At 42.0% G+C, this 11,779-nt stretch overlaps 1 protein-coding gene across 1 annotated transcript; it reads left to right on the top strand.

Moving 5' to 3' along the window:
• Nucleotides 1-1,264: 1,264 nt before the first annotated feature.
• Nucleotides 1,265-9,094, top strand: LOC106011261. Its single transcript, XM_035968764.1, has 4 exons — nucleotides 1,265-1,531; nucleotides 2,936-3,058; nucleotides 4,849-4,995; nucleotides 5,839-9,094. Exons 1-4 carry the CDS (start codon nucleotides 1,334-1,336, stop codon nucleotides 6,709-6,711), a joined length of 1,341 nt encoding a protein of 446 aa, XP_035824657.1. The 5' UTR covers nucleotides 1,265-1,333; the 3' UTR covers nucleotides 6,712-9,094.
• The last annotated feature ends 2,685 nt before the right edge of the window (nucleotides 9,095-11,779 follow it).

The following is an 11,779-nucleotide window of genomic DNA, read 5'->3' as shown; positions in this document are numbered from 1 at the left end:
GGGGGAATCTCCAGTGCCTAAAAATTTTGTTGGTTGAGTGGCATTCAACACTAAAAGTGTCATGGAAATTTTCTTTTTGCTTTATTGCGAGTTTAGTCTGTCCATTTTTTAATCAGTCTGTTCTGGCGGTCTGTTCTGTCAATATGACCTATCACCATGATTTATCGGTATGTATTGTTTCTCTCCTATTAGCGAGTCAGTTTTACTCGTATCTGTCATTTTTAGCCGTTCAGTTTTATTTTGTTTTTGCGTTTTTTGTGTTTTTGTTTTGTTTTTGTTTTTAAAAATGTCTTATCTGTTAATTTGATCAGTTCGTTCTATCGGTTACGATTTCTGTCACTACGTTTCGTTAATTCAGTCAGTTTTGGTCATTTTGATTTATTTGTTTGTTTCTATGTGCATGACAATGCCACCACCACCACCACCACCACCAACAACAACAACAAATCTAACATGTACAGTGGCAATTATGTTACAACGGTCATATTAAACACACACCCATGTATACAACAAACGTGGGGGGTTAGCGGGTTCTCTGGGGTAGTTTGACCCTTCTTTCCTATCAAACATATATCGTCCTGATCTCTCCTTTTTTATGTTTTTTAGTCTCTTGTAAGACCTCTAATCGTTTGCACTTGTATGACCTTATTGTGTTGCAAGTGCCGTAAAACTCTTACTTAAACAAATACAACAAACGAAAACATTATTACATTATTATTACATGTTTAAAAACCGCTCCACGTCATAGACGCTCTCTCTCTCTCTCTCTCTCTCCTCTTTCTCTTCATCTCTCTCTATATGTATTTCTCTCACATACACACTCTCTGTATCTCTCTCACTTTCACTCTCATTCTCTCTCTCTCTCTGCCTCTGTCTCTCTGTCTGTCTACTTCATTTTGACCACATCTATCTATCTATCTATCGATCTATCGATCTATCTATCTATCTATCTATCTATCTATCTATCTATCTATCTATCCATCCATCCGTCCATACATCCACCCATCCACCCATCCACCCATCCACCCATCCATCCATCCATCCACCCATCCATCCACTCATCCACTCATCCATCCATCTAACTTTTGTTTTTCCCATTTCCTCACCAGACGGCGGGAGCGCCTTGGTCAGCATGATGCACCCGCAGCATCATCAGCAGCATCACCCTCAGCACCACCCTCAGCACCATCACCACCAGCAGCAACAGCACCATCAACAGCAGCAGCATCAGCACCAAGAGCACCACCACCACCAGCATCAGCAGCATCAGCAGCAGCAACAACAACAGCAACAACAGCAACAACAACAGCAGCAGCAGCAACAGCACCCTTTCATGGGAGACACAGAGCGTTGGCTCACAGACGACAGTCAGGAAGATTTCATGCCTAAAATGGTTCAACGCCGCGCGAAGAGGATCATTCCCGATACGGAGAAAGATGACAAGTACTGGGAGAAGCGGAAACGGAACAACATGGCCGCTAAAAGGTCAAGGGAGAATAAGAGGCTTATGGAGAACGACATCCGCCACAAGGTATCAGCGTCTTAATACATTTTAAATCTTTTACTGCAAAGTAACTCACCGACAGTCACAGTTCATACTAATTAGTGGGTGATTGAGACACGTGACTAGTAGTACATTTTCCTCGGGTTATTGTGTCTGTCTTTGGTGAGTTCTCTTTTTTTTTGTCCCAGCACTAAATGACCTCTGTCGTATCATATTCACACGTTTGTTGAAACTCAAACTTTACGTTTATTATTTTGCTAATGTGTTTCTCTTACCCCGCGCAAACTGCATCTTAATCTAGTAGGTGTGTTTTCAATCCTTTAAGTCTGTTCATGTTGTAATATCTGACCGTGAATGTACGTTTTTTTACTCAAACTGAACAGATGTACTAACCTTACCCACCCTATAGTATCATGAATGGTTAGACACCTTTCCCTTGAAAGTCAAATACAAAAGTTCGATTACCACTTATTTTAACTTGCAATGACAACTCGAGTATTTCAAAAATCAACCCAAGTTTAAAAAAACCGTCCTGTCCAGAATTCGAACCATGAACATCCGCATGAAAGTAGCGCGATATTTTCTGAACTAACAGTGAGCTGGTCTGTAAAGAGGAAGTAAGAAAAAAAGAAGTTTGAATATTAAACTTACTCATTGTTAGACCTCCACCTTTCCAATGACTTCGGGTCATAATAAAATGGGTTGTTCATATTATATGCCAATCGCCTGGTACGACGACAATAAGACGTTTAACTCCCACTAGGTCCAAATAGCCCAGTTTTCGGAGCTGTCTACGATTGTCTTACACATAATTTAGAAAAGCCAAGAATTACAGGAAAGCATGTCTGACACTCGATAAATGGGCCCATCATTAGCTCAGTTGATATCATGTTTGGCTGTGGTGCGATGAAAATCCCAGATCAAATTAAAGATAAATAAATAAATACATAAATAAATAAATAAATAAATAAATAAATAAATAAATAAATAAATAAATAAATAAATAGGTTATACAGCAGGTGTGTGTCAGATGTTTTTGAAATGTTTGAATGTAATCGCTTTCCGAAAAAAAATATCCTTAAAAGAAAAATAACAGAAACAATAGAAAGAAGATAAAACAATCAGTAAACGATATTCACGAAAAGTCCCTTGATTAAAGTATTTAAAAAATAACCCACAGCGCACAGTTGATGCAAACCCAACAAACTTCTTGAAGGGCAGAATAGGTCGTTTTGAGGGTGGGGTCGAACCAAAAACGTCTCTAAATCTTGGAAACTTTACAGTCCGTATTCTGCATAGCAGCCCGACTAATATATATTGAACCAGACTCCCGGGCTCAAACATGAAACAAATAGAAAGATTGCTCTGACGATCAAGTAAGCCAGGTGCATTATTTTTTCTTTTTCTTTCTCTCCCCCCTCCCCCAACCAGGTGTCACTCTTGGAGGAGGAGAACGCGTTCATGAGAAAAGAAATCTCCCTCATCAAAGCCAGATACGGCATCCCAGCAGACCAGAGCTACATGACTCCAGAAGAAAGAGCCCAGTGTATGCAGGTATCTCAAGAGACTATTTTATCTATGTATTGTCATCAAGTTATTTACTAAATTTCAATTGTTTGCTTATTCATAGTCATAAAGAATTATAGTTTGATATCTTTTAACAGATACATTAGACCACTCATTCTCGCCTAGTTGGAAACACACCTACACACGCTCTGACACACCTACACTCACACACACACACACACTTACACACACACACACACACACACACACACACACACACACACACACACACACACACAAACACACACACACACGTGCGCGCGCAAAATTGTGTATAAACAGTTATACATGTCAAATATTTTGCTTCTGCTTTTGATAAAGAAGCAACAGCAATTTACAGCAATGACCAAAAAGTGTCCTTTGTTTGTATTAATCAACCTTTGGATATTCATTGGTCCTTGTACTCACAAACACATTGTCTATCTCTTTTTCTGTGTAAGTGTTTTACGACGATCACAACTGCATAAGATGATATGAGCACACGAGAAACATTTTCGGTTAGTAGAAATTACTTTTGAATATTGGCCAGGTGGCGACCGGAGCCTACTCTTATCGATTTTATGACCACCAAAGGATCTTTAACGTGCGGAACTTGCGCACGGGGCCTCCGAGATTTTTAAAACTCTCTACCGAGAAGGCTACATCATGATCATCTCCATTAAGCCCAAAATGAAACTGGACAAGGTCCTCAAGTACAGCCCACCTTCCTCTCCCCTCTGTAGTCAGCTGGCGAGGACTTCCCTGTCATTATTCGCAGTTATTGTCTGGACCGGGGACCATCCTAGACTGAGGAGTGACCCTAATTCGCGAGAGTGTTAATGTTCATTGGACCTTCTTATAACCACGGTTTTAGTTGTGCCCAAATTCACAAAGACCCATTTTGTCCGAGTTGGCGATGAATCAAAGGGTTCTACCTGTAAAATGCTGTAAAAGTATTTAAATCTCTTCTGTTAACGTTTTCCTATTTCGTCCGCGGTTATAATATTATATGTGACCGAGTCGGAATCTATTGATCTTAGAAAGCAAAAATTGTGCTAGTTGACCTGCAAAGTCGGATTACTGCAAAGGGGGTATTTTTTCATTCAAAATCAAAGCATTTCTTTCAGATTTTTCTCTCATACTCCGCCCCTCTTTTTCCTTTCCTCCAGCCCCATATATCATTGGCTCTCCTATCTCTCTGTCTCTGTCTGTCTGTCTGTCTGTCTGTCTGTCTGTCTGTCTGTCTGTCTGTCTGTCTGTCTGTCTGTCTGTCTGTCCGTCTGTCCGCCTGTCTGTCTGTCCGTCTGTCTGTCTGTCCGTCTGTCTGTCTGTCCGTCTGTCTGTCTGTCTCTCTCACTCACTCACAAACACACACACATACACACACACACGCACACACACACACACACACACACACACACACACACACACACACACACACACACACACACACACACACACACACACACACACACACACACACACACCTCCTTTGCCCCCTCCTCTAGGCTCCTGATCTTCTGGTAGGAAAGATCTACACCTAGCCTTCTCGGACACGGGCAAGAAATCTCATAGGGCCTGTGTGCAAGTTGCGCACGTTAAAGATCCCTTGGTGGTCTAAAATTGATAAGAGTAGGCTTCGGCCGCCACCCAGGAAAAATTCAAAAATGTCCTACCAAATGAAAAAGTTTAATGTGTCCCGCGCGTTCATAAGACCTCATGCAGTTACGAGCACCGTAAAACACTTACCAAAACACACAAACAAAAGAGCACATACACACACTAATACACACACACAGCTCTCACCTGCAAATCAATCCCCACAGGAGGTGAAGAACGCCCAGGAGGCCAGTAACGAGGCCAGGAGAAAGAGGGAAGCGGAGAACAACAGTGGCGATGACGTGTCCTCCACCAGTCCATCTCTCTATCCTCCAGGTTTACATCAGGTAAGCGACCAATTGTTGTTGGTTGTTTTTTTTTGGGGGGGGGGGGGATAAGTGAATCTGGGCATTCAAAATATTTTTCAACAATGCGGTATAGATAGATCTATCTGTAGTTATGGGTTTCAAGCTTTTATAGCCTTAGCCCCATCCATCCATCCACCCATCTATCCATCGCCATCATGGTTTTTGTGTTTGGCTGTAAACGCCATATTTTGTCACCAGGCAACTCTTTTTTAATGTAGGAGTTAAACGTCCCCAATTTAGACCACTGAATTATGAGACGGGCTTCGGCGGTCCTGCCTGTCAGGACGATCCCAGGGCGAGAGGGATACAAGATGCCAGCAGAAAGGCGGAGATTTGTTATACAAATTTTCCCCACACGAGGAGCCTAACCGCTACACCACAGACGCTATTCTTTTGGAATCTTAAGATAAAGCGATGTTCTAACCAGTAAACGAGCCGGTTATTTTACACGTGTTGTCTGAAAACTAGTATCATCATATCTTTAACCTAAAAAAGGAACCGACAAACAGGAAAAAACCCAAAATCATTTCATTATCTTGTTCCTTCTTACGTGATATTTCTGTTCAACTCAAAACAGTACGTGGTTGGCAGTTTCTCTGATGTGATTTCCTCCTTTATTTATCAGACATTAAATTATTGTCCTTATTATTCTCTCCCTTTTCTTCTTCTATTCCACACAAGTAACAAATCTAATATTCGACACATATACGATATGCTTTTGTTGCAAGAATTGTTTGAAACTCTTACTGAACTGAAACTTAAACTGAACTCAAAACAAACACAAACTGTTACATGATCTATTTTTGCTCCTCACGTGACCAGGTGAACGAGGAGCCGGAGAACGAGCGGCGCGCCAGCTCCGACACCTGCAGCTCCAGCCCCAAACTCAAGGACGACGGGGTTCTCAACCCAGACAAGTATGGCCCCTCCGCCTACGGGCCCTTCAACCCGTCACCGAGCTGGGGACCTGCGGGCGGCAGTGCGGGCGCCGTCGGGCCAGTGCAGTTTTCTGGCAACAGTGCAGGACAATATTCGCCCACGGGAGTCAGTCAAACGAAGCTGCCTCCTATCTCGAACGCATTTCACGAAAAAAGCAGCAACGCCGCGACCTACTCTCGTTACGTCAACGGGGGAATCCCTAACTACGCGGCGTATGAATACTACATGCAGTGCGCGAGTCAAGGCGGCCAGATGCTCTTCGGGGGGGCGGAGAGCCCGCACACAGTCCCCGCCCCAGCTGACCTCAGTACGAATCGAAACAAACGAGCGGATGATCAGAGGGGCGGGGCTTCCGCTATGGTAGGCGGGTCTGGGGTTATCGGAGGTGGCAGTGTTCGAAATATGATGAACCCCGCGAAGCCGGAAGATATGACAGACGCAGGAGTCCACGCCATGTCCAATAACGTTCCCGCCTCTCTCTGTCTGGATGATGTGGCAGCGATGGCGTCTTCCATTGGTCAGGTTCCGCGAAGCCAGGAGCAGTTCGCGAGGGGCGTGCCCGTGGCGGGACAGATGAACGCAGTAGCCAATCCAGGCCACAGTCTGCCGGCGGAGGCGGCGCATACTGCCAACAACGGAGGTATGGGCGGGCCGGACCAAGAAAATTTGAAGCGGGAAAACGATGTTTTGAAAATGGCCGTGAGATCGTTAACAGCTCAAGTAGAGCAGATGAAGGATCAAGTATACAAGGATTAAGGACCCCCCCCCCCCAACCCCAACCCCATCCCCACCCCTCTACGTGCCCAGAGAATAGAAGCAAACAGTTTCGTGACTGATGGCAATATTGCATGGTGATTATCATGGTCATAATAGTATGCTTTTTGTGCCACAGTCGACCTAATTTCAAGAACGAGGGAGACAGGCTGCCTAGATTGTTCACGACTAGCCAGGCTATGTGGGCTCTATATTGTATCTCCCAGACGGATCTGAATTCTTTAAAAATATCTTTATTGAGACATGTGCGCACGGTATTGTGTTGCATAGTATGGGGATTAACGCCCCTTTCAACAAAGTGGGATATTCTAGCGGCATGACCTCCCATCGACTATCAGTCTCTAGAATGACCAAACCATGACGGTGAAGAGCCTTGCAAACTTTTCAATCAGCTCCAAACTTTTTAATGCCTCCACAGGTATTCAAACGACAGTCTCCACGACTGGAACTCTATAGCTAGCCTCTCCGTCAGCTCAATTGTTATCTTATTGAGCTGTATTGCGGATGGCCCTGGTTCAAATTTGCAATGATGAGGAGTTCCATGGACTTTTGATTCAGAGGTCCCACGGTGTTAAAAAGCTAAAGAAGAGTTTTAGTAAAGTGTCTAGTTTGGTTGAACAATCTACCTCAAATGGGACAGGTATTTCTTAGTTCCATCTACGAGTATCCTATAGCTTTGAGAGCGTGGCAGTTATTGATGCTAACTGAATGCCAAACTGTTTGTCCTTTGAGGACTGAGAAGGGAATCTTGAATGAACGAGCAGACGAAAGGCGATAGATATTGTGAAGTCATGTCAATATTCAGTCAGAGGTGACACATGACTATAACATACTTGTACATATTCATAAATGACCATTTTACTGTTTGTTATCACTTTGCAATCCGCATATACGTACTTTCACTCCAGGCAGCATTCTGTCAGAATGTTTGTCCTCATATCTCACCTCAGGATCATCAGGATACGGGTAGAATCCGTTAATCTTTTTCATCGTCATGCAGTCCTATTAATACCACCTCAGCTTTAACAGCAAATACGACGGGTATTGTATGTGTGACAAAGTCCAATGTTTACTTTTTGTTGTCTTTTTAAAACAATTTATTGTGTATATCTTTTCTGGAAAATTAGTGGTAGAAATCCGAAATATTTTTATTGTTGTTTTCACAAGTGTAATGGCGTATTCATGTGTCAGTCAGTCCGCTCACTGTGTGCCACGCTAGCAGGGGAATGCTTACTAATTCATTCATTGTGTTCCATTTCCACCGACTACTTGTGGCTCTGCCGTTACTCACATATATAGACGCCCTTCCTTCCTGTTTTCTGAATCATACACATACAAACATACAAACGTATCTACAGACATACTTGATCATTCAGCTAAGAGACTTCCTTTTCCTCCACCCAATGTGCTCATCTGGGATCTTTGTGCTGGCTGAGGGAAACTACTACAGAGCCTGGTAACAAGAGCAGGTTGATTCTACATTTGGCAAAGCCTCTAAGTCAAACAAAAACGTATAGCCGACATGTATCACTCTGCTTTGGACACAACATAATAAGCATCTTAGCGCTGACAGAGCACTATTTTCCACTGACATTTGCACTTTATAAAAAGTGGCACCTGTGTAAATACAATCCTGGCAGATATTGGCGAATAACGATTTCGTATACTTGTACACCCCAGGCAGCAAACATATGGCTGATCTCGCCCAGGTTTTCTTCAGTTTGTTTCCGATTCTTTACAAGTTGATCTTTTTAACTTGAGGACTTGTGAGTGTTCGTGTGTGTGTGTGTGTGTGTGTGTGTGTGTGTGTGTGTGTGTGTGTGTGTGTACATGTATTTAAATTTTCTCTGTATTGGCATCCAGTACGTGTTTTATAACAACATGTTGTGCACGATTTTCTTTCTTTTTTTCTTTTCCAAAAATGTAAAGTTACGTTTATATGCTATTTGTTTTTAATCTAAATTCATATAAAACATATCTTTACTTTAAACACATAGACGTTTATACTGTGGGCGTTGCTTTCTTTGATGAAGAGAATCAGTGTCACTGTTCTGGTCATTCAAGACTTGGTCTGAAAATATCAACGGCTTAACATTGCTCACTTCTGGTTGGGCATTCATTGATCAGAGTGTCTTATGATGTGTTTGAGAGTGTCTTGAATATTATTAGTCTAGTACTATGTATTACGCATTTATTAAGCAGGACAATTCTCGTCCATGGGAGTTAATGAAACAAAACTACTCCCCATCCTGAACGTATTTCTCGAAAAAAGCAGCAAAGCTCTTGGTTAAACCGTGTTAAACCATGTTTTTAAAAAAGAGATATATTTTTCTATGGAAACCCCCCCCCCCCCCCCAAAAAAAAATCCCACAACAGTACAATTCCCCTAAATATCGCGGTAGCCTCTTATTTCCTGTTGAAGAACATACACACCTCCTGAATCTGTACACATCTAATCAGACTATAAACAAAAAGGAAAAAACCCAACAACAAACAAAACAAACAAACAAAAACAACAACCACAGATATCAAGAAATACATTTGCATCACGGTCTCTGTTTTATTCTTAGTGGGAAACAGAACTTAATATTATATCCACCATAGAGACGTTGATAAGTCGAGCTCAGCATGAATTGCAATCTCTGCTCACGCACGGCATACACAGTCATCTGCATTTTATCTCGACTTCCAATGTCTCACAAACGATATACATGTACTGATATTGGTGGATGTTTTTCCTTTAATAAGTTAAAAGCCGATGAAGACTGAATACGGTCTAATACACAAATAATAGTATACCTCAACATGCTAAGGATTTGAACGCCTACATCATGTAAATCTTTGATACCTCGCATTACGTTCATGTTGGATAACGATGATTTTAACTCTTGCATCTCGTAAATGTTTGAAATAATGATCGAGAGACTTGCATTTTGTAGATGTTTGGTATGTGTGATTTTAACACCTTTTTTTGCATCACATAAATGTTTGATGTGGACAATTTTAGCACATGCATTACATAAATCTTTGATATATATATGGATGGTGTTAACACAAAATGCTTTATGTAAATGTTAAATATGACTCCTTTTGGCACATTATTACGTATTATGTAAATGTTTGACATGTTTGTTAAGTTTAATTTTATGTAAATGTATGATATACAATGTGGATGAATTTGTGCTATTTCTTGTCGGAACCACCTAACGATCCGTAGAATTACGTGTATGTGTTGGAGTGTTCTGGACAGAAATACAATGCACAAATCGCCTCAGGGATACCAATCTGATATATAGAATGTACATAGACCATAGACGTAATATGTTTGTTTTTTTCTCTCTTCCTTTTGACAACGCGTTGTGTTCTTTGCTATGTTTGTAATAATATGTTTGGACGTATGAAACCAGTCTTGACACGGAACGCTGCGAATATTTATATAATGTATTATGTGTTTTCTTCGTCATCATCATCATCACCATCATCATCATCATCATCATCATCATCATCATCATCATCATCATCATCATCATCATCATCATCATCATCATCATCAGCCTGCCCATTGCCCCTGTACCGTAAGGTGAAGCATTTCTCCATTAAATAGAGGCAGTGAGGGCTTATAAAGGCGAGACAGGCAGGTAGACAGACAGACAGCTGAGGAAGGCAGGCAGACAGGCAGGCAGGCAGGCAGGCAGGCAGGCAGGCAGGCAGACAGACAGAGAAATGCTCCTGTATTCGCATCATTACTGACGCTCCTTTATGCCTATCGAGGACATGATGTCACATGGCTTCAAATTCAGCCCCCGCCCCCCCCCCTCCCTTTTTCTTGTTAAGAGTTTTACTGCGCTTGCAACTGCTTAAGGCCATATGAGCGAGCGGGACACATTATACATTTTCAGTTGGTAGCAACTTTTGAATGTTCCCCGGGTTGCGGCCGAAGCTTACTCTTATTGTTTTTGGACCACCAAGGGATCTTTATCGTGGGCAACTTGCACACGAACCTCCGAGATTTTTCGCCCTTGTCCGACAAGGCTAGGTGTAGATCTTTCCTACCAGAAGATCAGGGGTGCAACTGAAAGATAGCAGTAAGAAGGAGCCAAGGAGAAGCAGTAGAAAAGCTGCAGAAAGAGTCAGGAGCCCAGAGGAGGGGACAAAAGAGGTGAAGGGTCGGGGCAGAAAGTGGAGACGAAAGCAGACTACAGAACATTGTCAGAGAGCAGGAAAGGAGGTGAAAGGAGACACTATTTTAGAGAAGAAGAATTTTCGTCGCTATCCGGGTTCGAACCCGGGACATATTGAATGAGAGGCGAACACCTTTTACAACAGACCCCTCAAATTCCCCGAGGGCCCCAACTTTTCTCTCACGACAAGTGACATCCCATCACGCGCGCCACACTGTCAGTACTTTCACTTTAACTTTCAACTTTGACACAATTGCATGACGTATAATCTGTCACCACATAAAAGAACCAAACAAAACGTCTGCACAGCACATTCATTATTATAACCTCATGACGTCACATATTCATAATTTACTTTTTTATCTTTGTATTCGTTCATGCTCATCACGTTTTGTGACTCTCGTCATAATTATCATTATGTCGTGTATGCGTTTCACAACGATTATATATATATAACATCATGTATGATATGATCAGATGCCTTCGTTGTGACATGAAGGTAATCAGATACCAAACAATTGCATTTATTTAACTCCTCGCCCGTTGCCCCAGGCTGTTCTCCCACGTCCAGCTTACAACGAGAGAGGATGATTAATTTGTCGATGTACAGTACTGTTTTTGTTATATTATTGGGTCATTGTGTTTGTTTGTAGTGGGTTGTAATGGCTTGGATATGTAGACCTACATGTTGTGTAAAAAAATATGAACTGTTTCTTCTATTGGTGGTGACGTTTAATTAAGTTAAACATGGACCAGATAACCGATTGTATATAATTAAGGTTATTATTATTATTACCTCTGTGAAAGAGAGTGAATGGGAGAGAGAGAGAGAGAGAGAGAGAGAGAGAGAGAGAGAGAGAGAGAGAGAG

This window comes from Aplysia californica, unplaced genomic scaffold, assembly GCF_000002075.1.
Source record: "Aplysia californica isolate F4 #8 unplaced genomic scaffold, AplCal3.0 scaffold00080, whole genome shotgun sequence".
In the NCBI taxonomy this organism is placed as follows: domain Eukaryota; kingdom Metazoa; phylum Mollusca; class Gastropoda; order Aplysiida; family Aplysiidae; genus Aplysia; species Aplysia californica.
This window is presented reverse-complemented; position numbering and strand designations above follow the sequence as displayed.

Bases quoted from the DNA above. Each gene is read 5' to 3' on its own strand.
- LOC106011261 (XM_035968764.1), top strand. From the start codon at position 1,334: ATGGGAGACACAGAGCGTTGGCTCACAGACGACAGTCAGGAAGATTTC. The intron at 3,059-4,848 runs GTATCTCAAGAG...ACACACACACAG, and splicing joins AAAGAGCCCAGTGTATGCAG to CTCTCACCTGCAAATCAATC. The intron at 4,996-5,838 runs GTAAGCGACCAA...TCACGTGACCAG, and splicing joins ATCCTCCAGGTTTACATCAG to GTGAACGAGGAGCCGGAGAA.